The 27281-nt window shown below is 50.3% G+C and overlaps 1 protein-coding gene across 4 annotated transcripts; it reads right to left on the reverse strand.

Moving 5' to 3' along the window:
• LOC112578677 lies at positions 1-27281 on the reverse strand. 4 transcript variants are annotated; one of them, XM_044927541.2, is made up of 4 exons: positions 25360-27281; positions 6511-6589; positions 2705-2807; positions 1-296 (listed from the first exon to the last, which is right to left on the reverse strand). In XM_044927541.2, the coding sequence occupies exons 1-4, from the start codon at positions 25646-25648 to the stop codon at positions 285-287; spliced, it is 483 nt and encodes a 160-aa protein (XP_044783476.2). In that variant the 5' UTR covers positions 25649-27281; the 3' UTR covers positions 1-284. The 4 variants fall into 4 exon arrangements, 1 of the variants encoding a protein (XP_044783476.2); XR_006544300.2 differs by lacking the exon at positions 2705-2807 and adding an exon at positions 4718-6137; XR_006544299.2 differs by lacking the exon at positions 2705-2807.

Here is a 27281-nt window from a genome sequence, read left to right on the forward strand (position 1 = left end):
TGAGTTTTGCAATGGGCACTCTTTATCGACTGCTAAAGCCAGGGGGATTTTGCAACCATCCCAACGGGTGATACGGCTAATGCCAGGCCAGAGGGACACGGGACCAAGCCACGGGCATCTCCTTGACCCACAGGGACTGACGCTCCAACAGGCCATCCAGGGCTGAGCCATCATGGCACCACGAAGGGCTGGCAGCGAGCTCTGGCCTCTGGATCACGAAGTTCCAATCTCAGCTTGTCCACTTGGCCGGGGACCTTGAGCAAGTCACTTCCCCTCTCTGGACCTCAGCTCTTCCTCTGTAAAAAGGAGAGCAATTAAAGGGATTGTTTTCAAATTACTTTAAAACTATTACCCAACCTACCATTTAACCTTTATTGAACATTGACTGTGTACCAAGACCCATGCTTAGGCACTTCCTCTACATCATCTCATTTAATCCTGTCTTTTAAATCTTTTAAACTGCCGTTTTCCTATTTTACAAATGGGGAAACTGAGGCTGAGAGAGAGGGGGTGACTGCCCCCAGGTCAGCCAACCTGTGAGGAGCAGGGACTCAGACCCAGCCTGTCTGAGTCCAAACCCCAGCTCTGTCTTAGGAAGTCACTGCGGGCCTCTGAGGCTGTTTCCTCATCAGCACACTAGGAAGTACAAAGTGAGTAGAATCGAGCAGCGTTGCCCTCAGTGGGTTAGTGTCCAGTGCTTGGGCCGCCCTGAGAACACAGGGGCCATTGGCATTATCACCAGGATTGCTGTGAGCACCTTCCCTCAGGGTGCCCGGCAGCTGGGATGCCCCTCCTCCCTGCTCCATTCAGCCCTATGGGGCACAGACAGGGCACAGGCTTTAGAATCACAGCCAAGATCCCTCCTGCCCTCTTGCTGTGACCCTGGGCACATCCCCCCTGTCCCCTGGGGCAATAATTCCCAACCATTCCAGGCCATTTACAGGCCAAAAGAGGCCACTGAGGCAATGATAATCCTGGTGTGATGGGCCTGCCAAGCAGTCCTATGGAAAGGGGTCGTTTACCCCATCCAGCAGAGGAGAACACCAAGGCTCAGGCTGGCACATGACTGGCCCAGGACAGCTCTACAAGGAGAAGGGGCAGAGATGCTGCTCCACCATGACAGGGCCTCTGCCTGCTAGGGCGCTGATGCAGAAGCCTTCCTGCAAAGTCTCTCTCTGTTTCTCTCCCCTTCTGTATCTCCCTGCCTTTCTCTTTCCTCTGTCTCTCCCTCAGTGTCTCTGTCTCTCCCCATGTCTCTGTCTCTCCCTCAGTGTCTCTGTCTCTCTCTCTCATATCTCTCTGTCTCTCCCTCTGTCTCTCCCCATCTCTCTATCTCTCCCTCACATCTCTGTCTCTCCCCCATCTCTCTGTCTCTCCCCCTGTCTGTCTCTCCGCCATGTCTCTGTCTCTCCCCCATGTCTCTGTCTCTCCCCCATGTCTCTGTCTCTCCCTCATATCTGTCTCTCCCTCAGTGTCTCTGTCTCTCCCCCATGTCTCTGTCTCTCCCCGTCTCTGTCTCTCCCCGTCTCTGTCTCTCCCCCATGTCTCTGTCTCTCCCTCTGTCTCTCTGTCTCTCCCTCATGACTCTGTCTCTCCCCCAAGTCGCTCTGTCTCTCCCTCAGTGTCTCCACCTCTCCATCGTTTCTCTCTGTCCCTCCCTCAGTATCTCTGGCCCAGGCTCCCTCTTCCCTACGTTTGCTCTGGGCCCGCCCACCCCTGCTCCATTCCTGGCTCTATCAATATTTACTGAGGTGAAGGCGTCTGGCCATCTAATTTGCCTGACACGCTCACCCAGCCATACCTTTCCTCTTACAGACACCACCCAAGGGTTCCCTAGAGAGGTAAGGCAGGGTGGGGGACCCACAGCCTCAGTGATGCTCAGAATGCCCCCAGTTCAGAGTCCACAGCTCTGGCCCCAGACCTGGCCCCAGCTGGATTCTCTCTTATAAGTCAAGGGCAGACTCTGCCCACAGTGCCCTGGGGGGTGAATGCTGATTGGCCCAAGCCAAACGTGGCCCTCTCTCTCCCCTTGTATTGATTGGCTGAGGTTAGCCGTGGAGTGTATCTGTGGCCAGTGAGATGGGGAATTCTGCCAAGGGACTTCTGGGAACAATTTCTTCATTCTTAAGAGGATATATGAAGGCCTTTGCCTGCCTTGACCATAGCCACATGAGGAAGAGATGGCAGGAGCTTTGGCAGCTATCATGGAGCTATAAGGAACTAGGCTGAGAAGAGAGGACAGAACCACGAGGTGGGAAGAACCTGCACCCTCATTCATGTCCAGCCCACCCCAACCTCCAGCTCACCAAACCATTATTCGTTCTCTCATACGACAAATCTTAATGTTACACCTAGTGTGTGTCAAGCCCTGTGATGGGCACTGGGAATAGAGCAGGAAACAGAACTGACACGGTTCCTGCCTTGCATTCCGGAGTAGGGAATAGACCTCCACTGAATCATCAACTGAGCAAGTGTAACCATACGGCCATATGATGGCTGCAAGGAGAGATCCACGGAGATGAGACCAGCAGGGGGCAGGGAGGAAAGCACTCTAGCAGAGAGCATGAGAGGGAGAGTGGCAGGAGCCTGGGGGGAATGTCAGGCAGCACCTTCGGGTTGTGATTAGAAGGTTAATCCTTATTCTGAGGGCAGTGGGAACCACGGAGACTGTTGAGCAAAGTTGCTGCACGCGGATCCTGCTTACGTTTCCTAAGGCTCCATCAGGAAGCACGTGGAGAGGAGTTGTAGGGGTGAGACGGGAGCAGGAGAGCGATTGTCCAGCCTGAACGGGGCTGGGGTGGGAGACCCTGAGCAGTGGGGACAGGAAAAGGCAAGACTTCGGTAGGCGGCAGTAACGGTCCTTACTGATTGCTCCCCACCATCAGGCACGGTTCCAAGCGCCTCACAGACAGTATCCCATGTAAGCACGTCCCTGTGAAGTGGAAACTCTTACGGTCCCTGCTTCACAAGGAGGAAACTGAGGCCATCGTGGGATCAGTGTCCAAGAAATAGCTTAGACCCTCACTTGCCAGCACTTTCTGCCTCCACTTCATTGGGCCTCAGGGCACTGGAAACCTCGGGCATCCAGGGTTCCTTTGGGCTGTCAGTCACCCTGGACTCTCCCCGCCCCCATGGGGTCACATGGGGATCTCGCCATGTGTCAGCCCTTCCCTATTTCACTCTCCTTGAGAAGTCACTTCTATCACATGCAAGGTCTCCCAGCCACAGACCCCATTTCCCCCACGCCCCTCACTCTCTTCTACGGGGCAGGACCCCACCCCCTGTGACTTGTCAACCTGGCGGAGGTCAGGGACTTGCCCGAGGCCATCTAGCATGTCCTCGGTGCAGGTGCCTACAGCTGAGGGAGGCCACCAGGGCCTGTGCTGTTATCTGCGGCCAGAGGCCAGAGGCCCAGTGGGATGGCTGGGGCCCCTGATACGGTGGCCTGTGGTCCCAGACCCCTCGATGTCAGGCAGGCCAGGCACAGCCCAGAGATAATCAGGACCGGATTCTGGCCAGTGATTCATTACAACATCACAGCCAGGGCCGCCCCGCAGCTGTGAAGACTCAGAGGCAGGATCTTCTGAGGCTGGAACTGCAGGAGGGGCGGGGATGGTGCAGGGAGACCCAGGGGTTCCTCTCAGATCCCTTCGTAGGAGGAATCCACACAGCAGAAAATGTCCAGGCCACTTCTTGATGGTCGCTTGCTGGCTCACGGCGGGACACAGTGGTGACCAAGCAGAGCTGGTGCCTGTCCTCAGAAAGCTAACACTTGCGTGGAGGAAGCAGGCATCAGAGCTGGAGTCCCGTTAAAAGGAAGGAAGAAGAGGGACTTCCCTGGTGTTCCCGTAGTTAACACTCTATGCTTCCAATGCAGGGGGCATGGGTTCAATCCCTGGTCAGGGAACTAAGATCCCACACACCGTGTGGCTCGGCGAAAAAAGTAAAAAAAAAAAAAATAAAAGAAGAAGAAAAGGAAGGAGAGGTGCAGGAGAGGCCTCCTGGTGAGGCGACTTTGAGCTGAGGGCTGAAGCATATGTAGGACAGAGCTCTGGGAAGAAGAAGAGGAAGAGAATCCCAGGAGCATGTGTGAAGGTCCTGCGGTGGGCCCAGTGTGGACCATCCAGGGTGAAAGCATAGAAAGGGAGGGTCAGGGTGGTGAGGCAGGACCAGAAACAGATCAACAGGCACCTCTAGGCCAAGGTGAGGGGCTGGGATTTTAGTTTATGGGCCACTGGGAGCCATGGAAGGCTGCAGGCAGGGCTTAGGATAGATGTGCTCAGACCAGGAGTCCAGGGCATTAGATTTGCAGGACGGCCTGGGGGGTGCTGAGCAATGTCAGGTTCTCAGACCTGAGGCTCCAGGGCTCCGGAGCCCTCCTCGGTCCGACATTCAGGGCTCTGGCAGCCTGCATCAGAGGCCCAACGGAGCCATCCCAGGGACCCATAGGCAGTTCCAGGCAGCGATTATCTCAGTTTTGAGCACTAATTAGCCCAGTTTCACCTCAGGCCTCCCCAGCTCTGCTCTGAGAGGCCGCCTCCAGGTACAAGGTCCCAAGGGAAGGCTGGAGGGGCAAGAGAAGGGGCCCCCCTGAGCCGGTTCCCAGGAACACGCAGAACTGCACTGCAACCCCGAGGCGTGGAGGCAGCCCAGCTAGCGAGGCCTGCAGCAGGCTCTGCCCCATGCGCACACCCTCCCACCCCCAAGCTCCCCGTACCTCGGGTGGCCCCAGGCTCCTGGCCGCCCCCACTCCTGCCCCAAGATCCCCACTGTGTCTCTCCTGCTGTCTCTGGTTCTTCACCTCTCTCAGCTGCACCTGGCTGTGTGTGTGTGTGTGTGTGCGCGCGCGCGCATACACACGCGCCCGTGTGTGTGTCTCTCTCCTGCTCTCTGTCCTCTCTCTCTCTGTCTCTCCCCGTCTCCTTGCCCTCTAGCCCCAGCTTAAAGCCCAGGCACTCTCCCCTTCCCCGCTGGTCTCCAGCCCGAAGCCCCGGGTCAGGTCAAGGGAAGCCCTTCGGGTCCCAGCCCCTCGGGGGCGCAGGGTGGGAGTGAGTGACGCTGAGAGGCCCCAGGCAGAGGAGTGAAGACCTATCTGCACTGACTGCTCCAGCCCTGCCAGTTTTTCCAGCTCAGCTCCGCCCTGCGGAGCCACCCCCTCCCCAGGGACCCACCCTCCTTGCGCCAAGTGGGGCCTGACCCTGAGCGTCCTGGAAAACAGAAGGGGAGGCAGGATCAGCTCGCCCGGGCCCTCCAGCCAGCCCAGGCTAGGGCTGGAAACTTACAACCCTAGAAGCACGTTGGGGGAAACTGAGACTCAGAGAGGGCTTAGGGCCACACAGCTGAATAGGGTCAGACTTTGAACCCAGGACCCAGGAAGGGATGCAGATATAAACAAAGGTACCCCTCTTGCTCCTGGACCCCGGGTCTCCTTCCCCAGAGGTCACCCCGGTCCCAGTTTCTTGGGTGTCCTTCCAGAATCATCCAGGTATATCCACATGTCTCTTCTTTTATGAATGTTTTAACACAAGTGGTGGAACAATAGACACTGTTCTGCACCTGCTTTTTCACTTAGCCGTATCTGGGAGATCTTGTCTTATCAAAGCCTTCTTCCTTATTTCTAACGCCTGCTATGTCCTCCAGGGAGTAGACCAGCCCCAGCGAACTTGCCCCCCCCACTAATGGACATCCTGGTTGCTTCCAGTCCTTTCGCATCCTCCCAACATACACGTGTATCCACACAGGTTCGCACAGTCTCTGGGCTGCTGACCTGTAGGATCCAGTTGTCTAGGAAGGTGGCAGTGACTGTAACCCAGGGATAAGCTCAGAATCCATCACAATTGCAGACTTCTGGATGCTCCAAAGCACCCAAAGTGGGAGCTTGGGCGAAGGACCCTAGAATCTGCGTGTTTAGCAAACACCTCCCAGAGAAGAGGGACTCATCGAGCTGAGAGGTTGTGGCAAAATAGTGGACTGTCTAGCTGTGTTTTCCAGCTGTGTTTCCAGCTGTCAGGGCCCAGGGGGACACCCTGCCCTCCCATCTCAGAGTCTCCCTTTCGTTCCATTCATGTGAGGCTCTGGAAACATCCGTGGGGGTGGTAAAAAGGACTCTGCACGGTGAAACGTAAGCAATAATGAAGCTGAAAAAAATCAATAAAAGGGGAAACAGAGGCAAAGAGAGGCAATTTGACAAGGCTAAGATTCCACCGGCCCTCATGTTGATATGCAGCCAGGCTGAACTTGAACCGAGGTCTCCTAACCCTTAGGCCACGAGTTTTCTGTTGCACGCCGCACACCCTGGGCCAATCTCCTGTCACTCAGCCAGCACTGATCCCCCCACCCACCAGTGATCTGCCTACCAGCCCGCCCCTCCTCCTCCTCCTCCTGTTCACTGTTCACATCATCACGCAGCCCACCCTACCCATCCATCCATCTATCCATCTAGCTCCCTGTTCACAGACCCTCATCCAGCCAACCACCCCGCAACCTCCATGCAGGATTCGGAGCACCTACCAAGTACAAGATGCCGTTCTAAACACTGGCAGCCCAGGATCCACAAGACAGACCGGTTCCTGCCCCAGGATCTCAGCGCCTACGGAAGAGAGTGACCGCAGATAGACTATCACACACATCCAGACCCTGAACGGGGTCCTGGCTGTGAAGACCATGCACAGGGGTGGAAGGGAGCACGTGGAGGGTCAGGGAAGTCCTCTTTGGGTGAGGACCCTCTCCAGTGAGGGTCAAGTCAGGAGTAGGCATGAACCTGGGGGAGAGGGGAGGGAAAGGCATTTGTCAACGAGGCAGCAGCATGGGCCGAGAGCAAGAGACAGAGGAGCAGCAAGCTGGGGACTGGAGGAGCGGCCCTCCAAAGAGAGAGAGGGTGGGAGGTGAGGAGGGGTGAGGCGTAGGTGTGAGCAAGGACATGGTGTGAGCTGGCTGATGGGAGAGCCAGCTACAGGGCGTGCGGGAGAGGGATGCTGAGAGGCCTGGGGTAGGAGCCACAGAGCACAGGCCACCAGCCAGGAATCAGGCTCCCCGGAAGCCGTACAGAAGAGGCCCCGGGGAGCGGCAGGGCGCCTCGGGGCACACGGTCTGCTTCCTGCCTCTACCGCCAGAGGACCAGTCACTGAACTGCCAGCGCCCCCGCCAGCTCCCGGCTCCCTGCCAGCCCCGGCCTGCCCCTCCTCCCACTCACCAGCCACTCCTGCCCCACCTCAGGGGGTCTTCCCCTGCCTCCCCACCACCCAGTTCATCAGGGGGCACCAAGCCTTCCGTAAGGGGTCCCCTCGGGCCTCACCCAACCTGCAAGGATTCCATCAAAGCTTAGCAGGTCACTCCATTCAAAGCCTCCACAGTATCGTGATGCTATTTATTGAGTGCCTACTGTGTACCAGGCCCTGGACTCAGCACTTCCACCATTCTTTCATTCCAGTCTCTCCTCTCCTTGGCTGCCACCACCCATAACCCTGGGGGGAGAAATTGAATCATATCCCCCTCTGCTCAGAATGCCACCTCTCCATGACCGCATCCACGCACCACCTTCCAGCGCCTCTCCTCCTTCTCCCCCTCACTCCCAGCAGCCCCCAAGAGGCCTCCCTGCCGCTCCCCCACAGGGGAGGCCTGACCCCAACCCAGGCCCTTTGCACATGCTGGTCCCTGTCCCACTCTCCCTCCTCCTCCAGGCCTTTGCTTAAATACAGCCTCTCTCACTGAGGCCCTTCCTGACCTCTGTGGTTAAATGCAATGTCACACACACATACACACACACACCAGCATTCCTTCTCTCTTTTTATAATCAAAGTTTTTTGTTTTTTTTTTAATTATTTTGACCACACTGCAAGGCTTTCAGGATCTTAGTTCCTCGACCAGGGATCAAACCCAGGCCCTTGGCAATGAAAGTATGGGGTCTCAAACCCTGGACCACCTGAGAATTCCCTCTCCTTCCTCTTCTGCGGACTTCCCCAGTGGCTCAGGCAATGTGGGAGACCCGGGTTCCATCCCTGGGTTGGAAAGATCCCCTGGAGGAGGGCATGGCAACCCACTCCAGTATTCCTGCCTGGAGAGTCCTCATGGACAGAGGAGCCTGGAGGGCGGCAGGCTCTTCTTTATTTTTCTTCACAGCGCTCACCATCTGACTGGCTGTATCTCCTGCCACGAGGGTGTAAACGCCATGAAGACTCGGTCTGGGGCTGTCTTGCTTTCTGCTGTATTCGGGGGCTTAGCCCAGGTTGTGCTCATTCCTGGAGCACATCCTTGAGAGTCTGCTGTGCGCTGGACGCGGGGTCACAGACACAGCAGAGAACAACAGGGAAACGGGGAGAGCAGCATCAGAGGCTCTGGGTCCAGGATGCTGTGCGGTCACTTCCCAGCTGTGGGACCTCCGAAGAATACTGGAGCCCTGAGGTTCAGCTGATCCCAGAGACTGGTGCCCCGCCGACCCAACACCATCCCGTCAGCTCCTCCAAGGACCCCGTGACACCCACAGTGTTATTCTTCTCTGGAAAACGCCTCGCTCGGTTACCAGATGGTCTATGCTCTCAGAGCTTTCACAACAGATGCCAGTTAACCAAAAGCCGCCTCGACGGGGCCCTCAGTGACCCAGAACTGGGTTTTGCTGCTGTTTTTTCCCTTTGTTTCCGTGAGTTCATCTACCAGCCATTTACTTATTCGGCAGCAATTGTGCGGCTATCACGGAGGATCACGGATGCCCCACTTACAGACAGGACTGACACACGAGGGCTCAGGAACAGAGAGATGGGCTAGAAAACGGGGAGGAGGTGGAGAGCCACAAGAAGACATGCCCACGGAGTGGGCTTTGGGTGGATGAGGTTGGTGAAAATGTACCATCTCTTTTGAACCCAGGTTATACTTCCATAAAAGACTTACCTTTTAAAAAGTATAACAGGAGAAAAGAAAGGAAGGAAAAGACACATTGTGAAAGTGTAAGTCGCTCAGATGTGTCTGACTCTTTGTGACCCCATGGACAACAGTCCACCAGGTTCATCTGTCCGTGGAATCCTCTAGGCAAGAACACCGGAGTGGGTAGCCATTCCCATTTCCAGGGATTCCCAACCCAGGGATCAAACCCAAGTCTCCTGCATTGCAGGCAGATCCTTTACCATCTGGGCCACCAGGGAAGCTCTATGAGTGTGTGTGTGTGTGTGTGTGTTAGTCACTCAGTTATCTGACTCTTTTCAATCCCATGGACTATAGCCTGCCAGGCTCCTCTGCCCATGGAATTGCCAGACAACAATACTAGAGTGGGTCGGGGATCAAACCCAAGTCTCCTGCATTGCAGGCAGATTCTTTACTATCTGAGCCATTAGGGAAGCCCCAAAAGTGAAAGTGTTAGTCGCTCAGCTGTGTCCAACTCTTTGTGACCCCATGGCCTGTGGTGCATCAGGCTCCTCTGTCCGTGGAATGAAAGGCACATTGACATACACCTTTTTTTTTTTATTGGCTGCACCACACAGCATGCAGGATCTTAGTTCCCCAACCAGGGACAGAACCTGCACCCCTGCAGTGGAAGCACAGATTATTAACCAGTGGGCTGCCAGGGAAGTCCACATTGGCACACAGATTGAAGTAATGTGTAGACCAAGGTCTGGAAGTTTGCACCCCCAAATCATAAAACCCTCCAAGGAGGGTGAGGAAGGGATTGGCTCTGGGGCAAGTGAGCCTCATCAGAAATGTTTTCACGTCTTAAGAGAATGAATGCATGTCTTACTAGCATCATTTGAAATAAAAGGCAAAGAGGTCACTCAGGGCATCAATGAGCAACTTGTATCTATTAAGCACCTACTGTGTGCTCGAGGGGCACACGGTTAGCCCCTCCCCAAGCCCTAATCTTCCTGAGTTTCACCTTAGCTCAGCCACTGATGGCAGCTGGGAACCAGAACACGGAGTTCCTCTCCTGTCTCCCTTAGCCCTGCACAAAGTACTTCTACTTCCCAGGTGAGGAAAACCGAGGTCAGCAAGGTTAGTGATTGTGATACCTAGACTCAAAGAAGGTTCCTGAGCGTCTAAGGAGAAACTCAGGTGAAGTGCTCAGTGACCTCGCTGGGCGCCACAAGCCCGGCTCCCTGAAAATGAGGAGACCCAGGTTCTGAAACCACGAAGAATTTCAAGACGCAACAGCAGAGCATTAAACCAAGTCTGGGGCCCTCCTGAGCACAGGGCCCTGAGCGCCTGCCCGGGATGCAGGCTGACAAAGCCCGTGCTGGTCTCAGCTTAGCTTACCAAGAACTTTCTCAAAACTCAGAGTGATTCATCCACTTGTACAGAGTGAAGTAAGTCAGAAAGAGAAAAACAAATATTGCATATTAACGCATATATAAGGAATCTAGAAAAATGGTACTGATGAACCTATTTGCAGGGCAGGAATAGAGACGCAGACATAGAGAACAGGCTTGTGAGCTCATCAGGGGAAGCAGAGGGTGGGACAAACTGAGCGGGAGCGTTGAAATATATATATATATATTACCATACATAAAACAGAGCTGCTGGGAAGTTAGTATGTAACAGTGCTCCCTGGTAGCTCAGCTGGTAAAGAATCCGTCTGCAATGCAGGAGACTCCAGTTTGATTCCTGGGTCGGGAAGATCCGCTGGAGAAGGGATAGTTTACCCACTCCAGTATTCTTGGGCTTCCCTGGTGGCTCAGACAGTAAAGAATCCGCTTGCAATGTGAGAGACCTGGGTGCGATTCCTGGGTGGGGAAGATTCCCTGGAGGAGGGCATGGCAACCCACGCCAGTATTCTTGCCTGGAAAATCCCCTGGTGGGCTCCAGTCCATGGGGTCGCAGAGAGTCAGACACGACTGAGCGACTAAGCACAGCACAGTGACAACCTAGAGGGGTGGGATGGAGGCAGGATGAGATGGAGGTGGCAGGGAGGGGATATATGTATATTTTTGGCTGATTGACGTTGTTGTATGGCAAAAAGCAACACAGCATGGTAAAGCAATTATCCTCCAATTAAGAATAAATTTTTTTAAAAACCTCAGAGTGGGAAATAAGTGAGTTTTCTGAGTAATCCTCAGGCAGTCTGAATCAAGCTCCTTTCTCCAGAACTTTCCATCCCATGCCAGCTGCCTTACTTCACTGGTGTTCCTAGGTCTAAGGGCAACACAGACTCCCTCCTTCCTGCAAGTACCAATAACACCAGCAGCTGCGGCTACTAGGATCTGGTGCTTGGGGCAGGCGGGCGTGGTATTGAGATCTGCACACACTGAACTCCGAGTCTGCTCTTCGGTGCTATATTAGCTAGATGCTCTTGTGGGCAGTGGAAGACGTGCAAGTGGAAACTGAGGCACAAAGTGGGGAGCTGCTCGGCCCAGGTCGCACCAGCAGATGAGGGCAGAGCTGGGATTGGCACCAGAGCCCACACACTGGCTCAGGAAGGAAGGCAAAGGCCGGCAGGACGTGGGCGGAGATTGGCAGGGCCACCCCAGGCCAGAGAACCAGGCTCCTGGGATGAGAGTTGCAGGCGGGGCCGTCCTCTGCCCCACTGCCTCCCCTCCACACTTGGAGCCCTGAGTCTGAGCTCTGGGCTGGAACAGCCTTTGCCAGGCAGAGGTTTCATCATCACCCGCCAGGCCCCCGGGGAGCCTGTGGGAGCCCAGCAGGGCTGTCCAGCCCGCTGAGTCCAGGCCAGAGCACTGGGTAAGGAGCACACTCCAGGGCCCCCCAGACCCAGGTTCAAATCCTGCCTCTGCCACACCCACCAGGCAAGGTCATCTCCACCTCTGAGCTCTTGCGGATTTTTTTGGTTGTTGTTTTCCCTTTTCAACCTCAAGGACCAAGAAGGCCAAGTTATCCGAGTGGACTCCTCAGTTCACAGTGGTGTCTTCATTGTCCACACAAGCCTCCTCTCTGGTTTCATTTTTTATTCCCTTTAACCCCACTCTCCACTCCCTGCCCACCTCATTCTCCTATGTCCGATATATGTCTTTAGTTTTTTCATTCTTTTACTTTTGAGTTTAACTTACATAGGATAACGTGCAGAAAAGGAACTTCTCTCAACAAACTTTTGTCAATGAATTTTTATCTCAGCGCCTATTTATTTATGTATAAATGCATGTGACCACCAGCCAGATCAAGACATGGAACTTCTGCAGCAGCCGGGAAGGCTGATCCATGCCCCTTCTCAGACGCTACCTCTGCCCACAAAAGGAACCAGTATTTTGACTTCTACATTTGTCTGACCAATTCTCAAACTTCATATCGGAGGAATCACACACACTACGTGGGCTTCGGTGTCTGCCTTGCTTCCCTCCACAAGATGCTTTTCAGATTCATCCATAACGTGTATGAATCCACAGCTCGCTCCACACCATTGCTGAATTACATTCCATTTACAGGTGGATTACAATCTGTTGCTCTTCTCACTTGCTAAAAAGCATCTGAGTTGTTTCCAGTCTGGGGCTCCTATAAACAAAACTGCTGGGAATATGCTTACAGGTCTTTTCGTGGACATGTATTTTCATTTCTCTTGGGTATACTGAAGGTCAGCTGTTTATATTTGTTTTTAAACTTATTTTGGTGTAACCTTTCAACTCATAAAAAATGACATGAATTACAGGGACTCTTCAGTCAAGCTATAACATCCTTCACCCAGATTGTTTATATTTTGTCCCACTTACTTTATCACTTCCCCTCTATTTATATTTCTCTCTTATCCTGAGTTATTTGAGAGCCAGTTGTAGACACTGTTGTTTAGTCACTAAGTCATGTTCAACTCTTTCGAGACCCCCTGGACTGTAGCCCGCCAGGTCCCTCTGTCCATGGGATTATCCAGGCAAGAATCCTGGAGTGGGCTGCCGTTTCCTCCTCTAGGGGATCTTCCCGACCCAGGGATGGAACCCACGTCTCCTGCGTCTTCTGCATTGGCAGGAGGATTCTTTACCACTGCGCAACCAGAAAAACCCAGTTATAGACATGCTGTCTTTTTATTCCTAAACCCTCCAGCCTTATCGCCTAACCCTCTCCCATCTCCCCGTCTCCCCATTACACACCCAGTATTACTATCAGATTCAGGACACGGCATCAATGCAGCATGACTATCAAATCCACACACCAATTCAATATGCTATAATCATCCTCATAAGAGTCTTTATGGTCCTTTTTCTGGTCCAGAATGATTCCTAGCTTCCCTTAGTTGTATGTAGGTCTTTCAATAGTTCCTCAGCTTCTCTGGGATGTTCTCGTCCTGCTTTTGAGGATGACAGGCTAACTCTTTTGTAATACGTCCTTCACTCTGGATTTGCTCGATGCTCCCTCCTTAGATTCAGGCTATGCATCTTTGCAGGAACATAATAGAAGTGATGCTGTATTCTTCCTGTGTGTCCTGTTACGCAGCACACAATCGTGATTTGTCCTATTGCTGGAAAATAAAGATAATAAAAGTTCCCGCCTCCTAGAGGTATTAAAAGGATTAAAGGAGACACAACCTAAGGCCTGATTTTGTAATTATTATCTCTCCTGCCATTGGAGGGAGGGCCAGACATGGCCTGGAAGAACAAACACAGGGCTATCCCCACCCAGACCTGTCTCCTGGGCTCTAATCCTCACCTTACCTCCTGGAACTTGCAACCAAGATGCACAGAGAGATGGGAGTACCCAGGAGCCCAGAATTCTAGTCAGACCAGACTGGAGGCCCCTTTGTGCTGGTTCAGCCTGATCCTGAGGGATGGGACCCAAGGCCCTGAGCGTGCAGAGGACTTCTCCAGTGTCACACGGCAAGCCAGTGGGGACTCCGCCCACCTCTGCACCCTCCACACCAGGGGCTTTAACCCTGGGTGGTTTTGTTTGGCAATGTCTGGAGACATTTTGGTTGTCACAGCTGGGGGCAGGGATGCTACTAGGCATCTAGTAGGGGAGGCCGGGGATGCTGCAATACCCAAGACTGTGCCCCACAACAAAGAATGATCCTGCCTCACATGCCAATAGTGCCAAGGTTGAGAAACCCTGGTCCACACTCAACTCGTGGCAGCAGGCACCAAGTGAGCCCTGGCCAACTTACGCTGCCTACTTTCTCCCAGGGCCCAACTGACTGCAAAGAAAGGGCAGTGTGGACCTTCAGCTATGTCTAGGGCTTAAAAAGAGGAGTCCCCATTGCACAAGTGAAGGTTTGCTGCCTGAGTCTGATTTTCCCTGAGTTCACAAGGGTTCAAGCTGCCCAGATGGCACTAGTGATAAAGAATCTGCCTGCCAATGCAGGGGCTGTAAGAGACACAGTTTCCATCCCTGGGCCCCGAAAATCCCCTGGAGAAGGAAATGGCAACCGCCTCCAGTATTCTCGCCTGGAGAATCCCATGGACAGAGGAGCCCGGCAGGCTACAGTCCAAGGACTCACAAAAGAGTCAAACACAACTTAGCATCCGAGCAGCATGAGGGTGCAGATCGGTGCTGTTGGAGAAGGTCTGAGGCTGTCACAGCGTCTGAGGAGCTGGGTGGTGGGGGCTTACAGGACATCAGCCAGATTGCTAGGTGGGGGTGGTTACACCCTGAGATCATGTCATCATTTCTGGGCTCTGATTTTATAGACTCTGAGTGAGCTCCAGGTGGCTCTAGTTGTTGGCAGAAAGAGACAACTAACCCTGGCATGTAGCAGATTCTCAGTAAATGATTTGTTGGCAAAATTACTTGTGATAATAACTGATCTTTACCGAACAGGTACCATGTGCACTGCTCTAAGCAGTTTGCCTGTATCATCTCATCTAATGTCACCGAGCCTAGGTACTATTATTCCCATTTTACAGAAGAAAAACTGAGGAACAGAGAAGTTAAGTCACTTGTCCAAAGTCACAAAAGAAACATAAATGAATGAATGGATGAATGAATGAAATGAATGCCCATCCCCATCTAGATTAGCACTTTTGCTTCAAACGTTACCGAATTGAAAGTCTGGTTACAATACTTCTTGGCATCATAACAACCCCAGTTCAACACCCCTGACTCCCTGGTCCTCCCCCTCTCACTGCCTTGAGGGACTGTGTCCCCAGATCTGAGCCTGAGGCAGAGATTTATGCCACAAAGATCTGGGGACCCTAATTTAAGGGGACCCTTTTGTTTATCACACACATATATGTGTGGAGAAGGAAATGGCAACCCACTCCAGTATTCTCGCCTGGAGAATCCCACGGATGGAGGAGCCTGGCGGGCTACAGTCCATGGGGTTGCAAAGAGCCAGGCACGACTGAGCGACTTCACTTTCACTTTCACTGTTGTTTATCAAGCGCTTACTTTCCACCAAGCCTCATGCTACACAACAGTCAGGAATGTGAACGACCCATCACATGGATGAGGAAACGGAGGCTTAGAAGGGGGAGGGCATTTATTCCAGGTCAAACATCTAAGTGACAAACACCAAGTGAGCCACACCCACCTGACTCGTGAGCCCCACGGGGTGTCAGCAGAAGAAAGGGCAATGAGGAAAAACTGGCAGTGGCGAGGGGAGGGTCAGCCTCAGTTCACACTAGTTTCCAGAGAGTCCCAGCCTGCCTCCCGAGGTCCCCAGAGACTCGCCCCTCTCCAGACTATTTGAGAAATAACCCAATTGTATCGAGTTCATCTTTCCTCCCCACCCCCCTGAATAAAGTCAACAGTTACAGCGCACAGTTCAGTCAGTCAGTTCAGTCGCTCAGTCATGTCCGACTCTTTGCGACCCCATGAATCGCAGCACGCCAGGCCTCCCTGTCCACCACCAACTCCCGGAGTTCACTCAGACTCACGTCCATCGAGTCCGTGATGCCATCCAGCCATCTCAGCCTCTGTCGTCCCCTTCTCCTCCTGCCCCCAGTCCCTCCCAGCATCAGAGTCTTTTCCAATGAGTCAACCCTTCGTATGAGGTGGCCAAAGTACTGGAGTTTCAGCTTTAGCATCATTCCTTCCAAAGAAATCCCAGGGCTGATCTCCTTCAGAATGGACTGGTTGGATCTCCTTGCAGTCCAAGGGATTCTCAAGAGTCTTCTCCAACACCACAGTTCAAAAGCATCAATTCTTCGGTGCTCAGCCTTCTTCACAGTCCAACTCCCACATCCATACATGACCACAGGAAAAACCATAGCCTTCACAACCATCACTACAAACAAAGCTAGTGGAGGTGATGGAATTCCAGTTGAGCTATTCCAAATCCTGAAAGATGATGCTCTGAAAGTGCTGCACTCAATATGCCAGCAAATTTGGAAAACTCAGCAGTGGCCACAGGACTGGAAAAGATCAGTCTTCATTCCAATCCCAAAGAAAGGCAATGCCAAAGAATGCTCAAACTACCACACAATTGCACTCATCTCACACGCTAGTAAAGTAATGCTCAAAATTCTCCAAGCCAGGCTTCAGCAATATGTGAACCGTGAACTTCCTGATGTTCAAGCTGGTTTTAGAAAAGGCAGAGGAACCAGAGATCAAATTGCCAACATCCGCTGGATCATGGAAAAAGCAAGCGAGTTCCAGAAAAACATCTATTTCTGCTTTATTGACTATGCCAAAGCCTTTGACTGTGTGGATCACAACAAACTGTGGAAAATTCTGAAAGAGATGGGAATACCAGACCACCTGATCTGCCTCTTGAGAAATCTGTATGCAGGTCAGGAAGCAACAGTTAGAACTGGCCATGGAACAACAGACTGGTTCCAAATAGGAAAAGGAGTTCGTCAAGGCTGTATATTGTCACCCTGCTTATTTCACTTATATGCAGAGTCCATCATGAGAAACGCTGGGCTGGAAGAAACACAAGCTGGAATCAAGACTGCCGGGAGAAATATCAATAACCTCAGATATGCAGATGACACCACCCTTATGGCAGAAAGTGAAGAGGAACTCAAAAGCCTCTTGATGAAGGTGAAAGTGGAGAGTGAAAAAGTTGGCTTAAAGCTCAACACTCAGAAGACGAAGATCATGGCATCTGGTCCCACCACTTCATGGGAAATAGATGGGGAAACAGTGGAAACAGTGTCAGACTTTATTTTTGGGGGGCTCCAAAATCACTGCAGATGGTGACTGCAGCCATGAAATTAAAAGATGCTTACTCCTTGGAAGGAAAGTTATGACCAACCTAGATAGCATATTCAAAAGCAGAGACATTACTTTGCCAGCAAAGGTCCATCTAGTCAAGGCTATGGTTTTTCCTGTGGTCATGTATGGATGTGAGAGTTGGACTGTGAAGAAGGCTGAGCACTGAAGAATTGATGCTTTTGAACTGTGGTGTTGGAGAAGATTCTTGAGAGTCCCTTGGACTGCAAGGAGATCCAACCAGTTCATTCTGAAGGAGATCAGCCCTGGGATTTCTTTGGAAGGAATGATGCTAAAGCTGAAACTCCAGTACTTTGGCCACCTCATGTGAAGAGTTGACTCATTGGAAAAGACTCTGATGCTGGGAGGGATTGGGGGCAGGAGGAGAATGGGACGACAGAGGATGAGATGGCTGGATGGCATCACTGACTCGATGGACATGAGTTTGAGTGAACTCCGGGAGTTGGTGGTGGACAGGGAGGCCTGGCGTGCTGCGATTCATGGGGTCGCAAAGAGTCGGACATGACTGAGCGATTGATCTGATCTGATCTGACTAGACAGACCTTTGTTGGCAAAGTAATGTCTCTGCTTTTGAATATGCTATCTAGGTTGGTCATAACTTTACTTTCAAGGACTAAGCGTCTTTTAATTTCATGGCTGCAGTCACCATCTGCAGTGATTTTGGAGCCCAGAAAAATAAAGTCTGACACTGTTTCCACTGTTTCCCCATCTATTTCCCATGAAGCAATGGGACCAGATGCCATGGTCTTCGTCTTCTGAATGTTGAGCTTTAAGCCAACTTTTTCACTCTCCACTTTCACCTTCATCAAGAGGCTTTTTAGTTGCTCTTCACTTTCTGCCATAAGGGTGGTGTCATCTGCATATCTGAGGTTATTGATATTTCTCCTGGCAGTCTTGATTCCAGCTTGTGTTTCTTCCAGCCCAGCATTTCTCATGATGTACTATGCATAGAAGTGAAATAAACAGGGTGACAATATACAGCCTTGACGTACTCCTTTTCCTATTTGGAACGAGTCTGTTGTTCCATGTCCAGTTCTAACTGTTGTTTCCTGACCTTCATATAGGTTTTTCAAGAGGCACGTCAGGTGGTCTGGTATTCCCATCTCTTTCAGAATTTTCCACAGTTTGTTGTGATCCACACAGTCAAAGGCTTTGGCATAGTCAATAAAGCAGAAATAGATGTTTTTCTGGAACTCTCTTGTTTTTTTCCATGATCCAGCGGATGTTGGCAATTTGATCTCTGGTTCCTCTGCCTTTTCTAAAACCAGCTTGAACATCTGGAAGTTCACAGTTCACATACTGTTGAAGCCTGGCTTGGAGAATTCTGAGCACCACTTTGCTAGCGTGTGAGATGAGTGCAGCTGTCGGTAGTTGGAGCGTTCTTCGGCATTGCCTTTCTTTGGGATACACACATACACATAATCCCTTGATCAGTCCCCCAAACCCCATCTCAGCATTCAGACAAGCCAACGTGCACAGAGGCACATTCAAGGACATCATTACAGTGCTTGTGGCTTTGGGGACTTGGAAGCCGTATCAGTGTCCATCATAAGGGGGAGGGCACATTAAAATGCGGCAGACACATCACAAGAATGGTACGCATCTGAGCAAAAGGCAGTGCAGGGAGCAGTGCAGCATGGAGACGTCTCTAAACATCGTCTGCCACAACAGATTGGAAATGGCTGTCCGTTGAAGTATCGTCTGAGCTAGAGAAAGGTGGAGACAACTTGAATCTCCATCAAAAGAGGACAGGCTACATGGTTGTGGTGCATCCATGCAATGGGGTACTGTGTGATCACTAAAAAGATCGAGGCAGCTCTACAGTGCTGATATGATACAGAGCTGGATGAGAAAAGCAAAGCACAGCCCACAATGGCAAGCGGTGTGATATGATGTGTGATGTGAACACGGGGTGCACTCCAGCTCACACAGCCATCTGAAACAAGAAACACTGCTGGGAGCTGCAGTGGCCTCTGGGGAAGGGAACTTGGAGTGTGAGGGCGAAAGTGGAAGGAGGACCAGCTCTTCACTGCAAACTTTTTCATATCCTTTGAATAATGAGCATATGTTATATATTCATATATAGAGAGAGTTTTGCCAAGAAAATGCACTGGTCATAACAAACACCCTCTTCCAACAACACAGGAGAAGACTCTATACATGGACATCACCAGATGGTTAACACCGAAATCAGACTGATTATATTCTTTGCAGCCAAAGATGGAGAAGCTCTATACAGTCAACAAAAACAAGACCAGGAGCTGACTGTGGCTCAGACCATGAACTCCTTATTGCCAAATTCAGATTTAAGTTGAAGAAAGTAGGGAAAACCACTAGACCATTCAGGTATGACCTAAATCAAATCCCTTATGATTATACAGTGGAAGTGAGAAATAGATTTAAGGACCTAGATCTGATAGATAGAGTGCCTGATGAGCTATGGAATGAGGTTCGTGACATTGTACAGGAGACAGAGATCAAGACCATCCCCATGGAAAAGAAATGCAAAAAAGCAAAATGGCCGTCTGGGGAGGCCTTACAAATAGCTGTGAAAAGAAGAGAAGTGAAAAGCAAAGGAGAAAAGGAAACATATAAACATCTGAATGCAGAGTTCCAAAGAATAGCAAGAAGAGATAAGAAAGCCTTCTTCAGCGATCAATGTAAAGAAATAGAGGAAAACAACAGAATGGGAAAGACTAGAGATCTCTTCAACAAAATCAGAGATACCAAAGGAACATTTCATGCAAAGATGGGCTCGATAAAGGACAGAAATGGTATGGACCTAACAGAAGCAGAAGATATTAACAAGAGATGGCAAGAATACACAGAAGAACTGTACAAAAAAGATCTTCATGACCCAGATAATGACAATGGTGTGATCACTGACCTAGAGCCAGACACCCTGGAATGTGAAGTCAAGTGGGCCTTAGAAAGCATCACTATGAACAAAGCTAGTGGAGGTGATGGAATTCCAGTTGAGCTATTCCAAATCCTGAAAGATGATGCTCTGAAAGTGCTGCACTCAATATGCCAGCAAATTTGGAAAACTCAGCAGTGGCCACAGGACTGGAAAAGATCAGTCTTCATTCCAATCCCAAAGAAAGGCAATGCCAAAGAATGCTCCAACTACCACACAATTGCACTCATCTCACACGCTAGTAAAGTAATGCTCAAAATTCTCCAAGCCAGGCTTCAGCAATATGTGAACCGTGAACTTCCTGATGTTCAAGCTGGTTTTAGAAAAGGCAGAGGAACCAGAGATCAAATTGCCAACATCCACTGGATCATGGAAAAAGCAAGCGAGTTCCAGAAAAACATCTATTTCTGCTTTATTGACTATGCCAAAGCCTTTGACTGTGTGGATCACAACACACTGTGGAAAATTCTGAAAGAGATGGGAATACCAGACCACCTGATCTGCCTCTTGAGAAATTTGTATGCAGGTCAGAAAGCAACAGTTAGAACTGGCCATGGAACAACAGACTGGTTCCAAATAGGAAAAGGAGTTCGTCAAGACTGTATATTGTCACCCTGTTTATTTAACTTCTATGCAGAGTCCATCATGAGAAACGCTGGGCTGGAAGAAACACAAGCTGGAATCAAGACTGCTGGGAGAAATATCAATAACCTCAGATATGCAGATGACACCACCCTTATGGCAGAAAGTGAAGAGGAACTCAAAAGCCTCTTGATGAAAGTGAAAGTGGAGAGTGAAAAAGTTGGCTTAAAGCTCAACATTCAGAAGATGAAGATCATGGCATCCGGTCCCATCACTTCATGGAAAATAGATGGGGAAACAGTGGAAACAGTGTCAGACTTTATTTTTCTGGGCTCCAAAATCACTGCAGATGGTGACTGCAGCCATGAAATTAAAAGACGCTTACTCCTTGGAAGGAAAGTTATGACCAACCTAGATAGCATATTCAAAAGCAGAGACATTACTTTGCCAACAAAGGTTTGTCTAGTCAAGGCTATGGTTTTTCCTGTGGTCATGTATGGATGTGAGAGTTGGACTGTGAAGAAGGCTGAGCGCCAAAGAATTGATGCTTTTGAACTGTGGTGTTGAAGAAGACTCTTGAGAGTCCCTTGGACTGCAAGGAGATCCAACCAGTCTATTCTGAAGGAGATCAGCCCTGGGATTTCTTTGGAAGGAATGATGCTAAAGCTGAAACTCCAGTACTTTGACTACCTCATGCGAAGAGCTGACTCATTGGAAAAGACTCTGATGCTGGGAGGGATTGGGGGCAGGAGGAGAAGGGGACACCAGAGGACGAGATGGCTGGATGGCGTCTCTGACTCGATGGACTGAGTGAACTCTGGGAGTTGGTGGTGGACAGGGAGGCCTGGCGTGCTGCGATTCATGGGGTCGCGAAGAGTCGGACATGACTGAGCAACTGATCTGATCTGATCTGATCTATATATTCAGATTAAATAAAAATTAAAAAGAAAAATGCATAAAGACCATGAGGGAATGGAACTGAAATCATCCACAAGAGAGATGACACAACGAAGGGCCAGAGGAGGCATCCAACCGGGGCATGTGGGGTGGCGGCGGAGGGCGGTGTGCAGAGATAGGAAGGCGGTGACGTGCAGGGGGCCGTCAAATAAGGAGATATACTGAGGGTAATGGGAGCCAATTTCCTCCCTGTTGAAAAGAGAGTTCCCAGGTTGGAAAGAGAGACAAACAGTATCAGTGTTGTGGTGCTGGAGTGGACTAGAGTTATCAGTTGGAAACTCATAGTCTTCTAATAGATGATAGCTGATGATGATGATAGACAGGTGCAGAAATAGTGATAATATGTATGTAAATGTATGTCTATATACATACATAAGTATGTAAATATACATATGTGTGTGTGTGTGTGTATTTATAGACACACAGCCCTAAGACAGCCTGGGAGTAGACAGACTCCAGCAGCGATAAGCACACTTCCTGCCAAGATATTGGCTTCTTCTGTTCTCTACAAAAAGGAGCCCAGGATCCTTGGAGAAATGGCTGATTCCAGGGCTGGAGCAGGGAAAGCACTATCTGAACCCGGAACACCTCCTGCTACAAGGCTAGTTCAGTTCAGATCAGTTCAGTCGCTCAGTCGTGTCTTACTCTGTGCGACCCCATAGACGGCAGCCCACCAGGCTCCTGGGATTCTCCAGGCCAGAACACTGGAGTGGGTTGCCATTTCCTTCTCCAGTGGCTACAAGGCTGGGGAAGTGCTTAAAGAATGGTGGCAACAGGTCAAAAGGGCAAGAAACTAACAAAAATAAATTAGTAATTGACAGCTTGATGAGCAATGGGATAGTTACATGGTTTCAAAGTGCCTCCCTTCAAACAATTATCAACTGCAAAGGGGAAAAAAAGTAACTTCACAGACATTCATTGTCACACATAATCTCTTCAAGTGATGGAAGTAAGCACCACCATCCTCACCACAAGGAAAAAAATGTTATAGCCATGTGAGGGGAGGGGTGTTAACTTACTGTAGTGATCATTTTATAATATATGGATGTATCAAATCATTCTGTTGTACACCTTTAACTTTAGTTCAGTCACTCAGTTGTGTCCAACTCTTTGCAACCCCATGGACTGCAGCACGCCAGGCTTCCTTGTCCATCACCAACTTCCGGAGCTTACTCAAACTCGTGTCCATTGAGTCAGTGATGCCATCCAAGCATCTCGTCCTCTGTCATTCCCTTCTCCTCCCACCTTCAATCTTTCCCAGCATCAGGGTCTTTTCCAATGAGTCAGCTCTTCGCATCAGGTGGCCAAAGTATTGGAGCTTCAGCTTCAGCATCAGTCCTTGCAATGAATATTCAGGGTTGATTTCCTTTAGGATTGACTGGTTGGATCTCCTTGCAGTCCAAGGGACTCTTAAGTCTTCTCCAACACCACAGTTCAAAAGCATCAAACCTTTAACTTAAACAATGCCATCCATCAATTATTTCTCAGGAAAAGTGGGGGCAAGGGCAGGGAGTAAACACCATCAACCATAGGACAAAGAAAAGAACACAGCATCACTACCGTGATTTCTCTGCATGGTGTGAAGAGGCATGACCTGAATCTAACCACAAGGAAACAAGAGACAAACCCAAAGTGAAGGATATGCTACAAAACAGCTGGCCTGTCAACCTTAAGAGAGTCAAGGTCATGAGAATAGAGAAAAGACTGAGGAGCTGTTCTAGATTAAAGGAGACTAAAGAGACATGGCAGCTAAATACAGCATGTGCTCTGAACTGCATCCTCATACTGGACGTTATTAGGACATCTGGTGAAACCTGAATGGGTCCAAGGGCCTGGCAGTAATGCAGAATGTTAATTTCCTAATTTTGATGGTTAAATGGTGGCTATATAGAAAATATCCTGTTTGTAGGAACTATACATCAAAGTATCAAGGGGGTGATCAGGCAATAGGTCATCAATCAATTCTCAAATAATTCAGGGAGGAAAAATGTTCTTTTACCATATTTGTAACTTTTCTATAAATGTGAGATCTTTTTTCAAAGTAAAAAGTGCTATAAATTCACGCATGGAACAACCCACTCCAGTCTTCTTGCCTGGAGAATCCCAGGGACCGGGGAGCCTGGTGGGCTTCCGTCTATGGGATCACACAGAGTCAGACACAACTGAAGTGACTTAGCAGCAGCAGCAGGTATTTAGAGGGAGGGTCTTGAGGAGGTGATTAGGTCCCTTTAGGAATGAGATTAGCACCTGTGAGGACCCAGAATCTAGGAATCAGGACCTCACCAGACACCAAATCTGCCGGCAACTTGAACTTCTCAGCATCCAGAACTGTGAGAGAGAGATTTCTCCTGTTTAGAGGTCACTCAGCCTATGGTATTCTGTTATGGCAACCAAACCGACCAAGACAGAAAGTATTTTTAAAACAGAAAAAAAAAAAAAGTTAAGAAATGGAATCAGAACTAGGACTGAATATGACTACCAGGAATTAAAGCACATACTCATAGCATTTCCTATGACTCAGCAAGGAACTCCTGGGTATATGCCCAGCTGAAATATGCACACATGCTCACCAAAAGACATGTATTCTAGAATGTTCACCACAGCCTCAATCCTGAAGACCTAAAAGCTGGAAACAACCCCAATGTCCCTCAGCAATAAAACGGGTAAAGACATCGTGGTATTTGGTGTCCATGCAGTAACAAAAAGGAACAAACACCAATACACACAGAAACTTGGATCAATGTTGCAGTTACAATACAGAAAGGAGTCAGACACTGGGGCTTCCCTGGTGGCTCAGAGACAGAGAAAGAATCCACCTGCCAATGCAGGAGACAGCGGTTTGGTGTCTGATCCAGGAAAATACTACATGCCGAGGACCAGCTAAGCCCGTGCGCCACATCTATGGTGGCTGAGCTTGGCCACAAGAGAAGACACCACAGTAAGAAGCCCGCGCATCGCAACTTGAGAGTAGCCCCTGCTCGCCACAACTAGAGAAAAGCCCACACAGCAACCAAGACCCAGCACAGCCAAAAATAAATGAACAAATTGCTTAAGAAAGAAATCACACACACACACACACACACACACAGAAAGAAGTCACACACAAAAGAAGGCATATTGTGTGATCCTGTTTATATAAAGTACAGAAGCAGGCAAAATTAGCGTTTGCTGTTAGAGAGCAGGACAATGATTGCCCACAGGTGGCGGAGGTGACGGGAGATCTGGGCAAGTCGTCTGGGGGTCTCCATGCTGGCACGGGTCCGCACAGGGAAAGCCCACTGAGCTGCAAACCTGTGTTGTGTGTACTTTCCCGTATGTGTATATTTCACTAGGAAGAAAAGACACGAGACGATGAGATGCATGAATAAGGATAGATATTAACCACATTAGGTGGGGGGTGGGGGGAGGTGTGCGTTGAGAAGTGGGTAGAATGGATGTGGGAAGCCAGGATGGAGGCAGAAAATGAAACACAATGCCCTGCAGAGCTGGAAGGGACTGACGGCAATCTCACCCCAAGAACCGGGAAGCGTGACTAGCTAATGTGCTACATCGGAGTTTGAAGACGAAAGGAAAAAAAGACATCACCTGTGTGTTCCTCCCCCGCCGGCAAGCGATCTTGATGACTGGCCCCATTTGGCACCAGAGGCCCGAGGCCTGGCTTGCGTAAGGCGGCCCTGGTGGCCCGACTCCTCGCCCAGTTCTGTCTCCTCCACAGCCTACTGACCCCCACCCACCGGTCTCTCCGGGGGGCTCGCCTCCTCCCCGGCCACCTCCCACCTCCAGGGCTCCGCAGGCCAGGGCCCGTGGGGCAGGAGTCTGGGGACAGCTACAAAAGTCAAAGCTCGCCCGCCCAGCTCCGTGGCCTACGGACTCACCTCTCAGAGACCCCAGCCGGGCTGGCCCCGGGCGGGCTGGCTGAAGTGCCTTTTGGCCTTGGCAGACCATGGGCTCAGTGGGGCAGGCAGGGGCGCCGCTCGGGGCAGAGGGGTTGTTTGGGGTGGTGTGGGGTGTCTGGCCCCAGCGCAGCTGCCAGCAGGCTCTGTGAGCTGCAGCCGGGGGGCTGGCCGTCTCCGTTTCCAAACAGAGGGCCTCCTGGTGGCTCATGTAGGACCGTGTGGAGCCGGGTGTGAGCTCACTGGGTTCAGCAGAAGAGACTCTGTCCATTCCCAGGTCCTGATTCAAGCCTGTCCGAACAGGCACTGAGGTTCAGAGTCTCAGGGGAGGCACCTGAGGCTGGGAGAACACGTTCCTGACCGATTCCTTCGTGCGTTACTTCCACAACTGAAACGAATCAAAAGAAACCCTGCCACCCCATTGTCTGCTATTCAGTCGCTAAGTCATATCCAACATTTTTTGTGACCCCATGGACAGTAGCCCCACCAGGCTCCTCTGTCCATAGGATTTCCCAGGCAAGAATACTGGAGTGGGTTGCCATTTCCTTCTCCAGGGGATCTTCCTGTCTCAGGGATTGAACCCCTGTCTCTGGCATTAGCAGGGATTCTTTACCACTGAACCACTTAAGAAGCCCCACAATTTAGGAAAGTGCAGTTTATTCTATTTCAGTTATAAACCAATAAAGCTGTTAAGAGAGAAAATGGTTCCACATAAAAATCTGGATCTCCCATTTCTTTGGGAAAATCAACCAACGCTATATTGACACAACCATCTCCCACTTTGCGTGTCTTGGTAGGGTCAAACTTGCCGCTGTGGCACCTAAAACTGGAGAACAATTAAGTCCATGCCTACCTAAACATTGGCTGGGTCACAAGACCTATCCAAGACCACAGGGAATCCACCACATTGCACAGAAATTATTCTTTCTAAGCAAAGAGCAACCTCCTGTTTTGAGCTCATGTGCAATAAAACATTCTCAGACAAGGAAGCACTGGGGCATCACTAAGAAATGCAGGTCACAAACAGCCCACACAGGTTGATTCCGTTTTGGCAAACGTATCAGTTAGAAATAGATTCAGCTGCTGGTAATGGGATGCCAAAATGTCAGGGACCTCAATAAGCACAGATTTATTTTCCAATCATGTAAACAAGTCCAGAGTGAGGCAGGCAAGGATTGGTGTGGCTGCTGCGTTACCATCAAGAACCCAGATGTCTTTTATCTTTTGGTTTCACCACTCTCAGCGTGTGTCTCCCAGGCTTCAACGTTTGCCTCGTGTTCAAAGTGGTCCTTGAAGCTCCAGCCATCACATCTGAGTTCTAGGCAGGAAGCACTAAGAAATGGGAGTTGGAGGCAAAAGGGGAGGTGACTCAAAGCTGAGTCAGCCCACTTTAAGTCTTCCTGGAAACCTCACCCACGATCTCTGTTTATATCTTATTGGTCATCCCTAGCTGCAAAAGAAGCTGGGAAATGTAGTTTTAGTAAGGCCACTTGCCCCTAGCAATAGAGAGGTCCCACTGTTAAGGAAGAAAGGGAGGCAGTGCACATCAAACAGACATTTGCTATATTGAAGAAACAATACACACAGAACAAAAATTCTGGAAGAAAATAACTGCTTCGTACAGAAGTCTCTATCTACAATCACCCTGCACAAATTAACCTGTTAAAACTTTACAAAACACTATAAAGAATATTATCCTCTTGTGACAGATGGGGAAACAGACACAGCGAGATACAGGCACTTGCTCCAAGTCACACAACCAGGAAACGGTGATTTTGGAACTAGAATTTTGTTGTTGTTCAGTCGCAAAGTCAAATCCGACTCTTTGTGACCCCGTGGACTGCAGCACGCCAGGCTCCTCTGTCCTCCACTCTCCCACAGCTTGTTCAGATTCATGTCCATTG

This window comes from Bubalus bubalis, chromosome 14 (genome assembly GCF_019923935.1).
Source record: "Bubalus bubalis isolate 160015118507 breed Murrah chromosome 14, NDDB_SH_1, whole genome shotgun sequence".
In the NCBI taxonomy this organism is placed as follows: Eukaryota; Metazoa; Chordata; class Mammalia; order Artiodactyla; family Bovidae; genus Bubalus; species Bubalus bubalis.

What these genes read in the sequence shown, in the direction of transcription:
- LOC112578677 (XM_044927541.2), bottom strand. Translation starts at nt 25,648, where the DNA reads ATGGACAGAGTCTCTTCTGCTGAACCCAGTGAGCTCACACCCGGCTCC. An exon ending in CCGGCTGGGGTCTCTGAGAG is followed by an intron (nt 6,590 to 25,359) that starts GTGAGTCCGTAG and finishes TCTCTTCCGTAG; the next exon opens with GCGCTGAGATCCTGGGGCAG. An exon ending in AGAACGGCATCTTGTACTTG is followed by an intron (nt 2,808 to 6,510) that starts GTAGGTGCTCCG and finishes CCCACTGCTCAG; the next exon opens with GGTCTCCCACCCCAGCCCCG.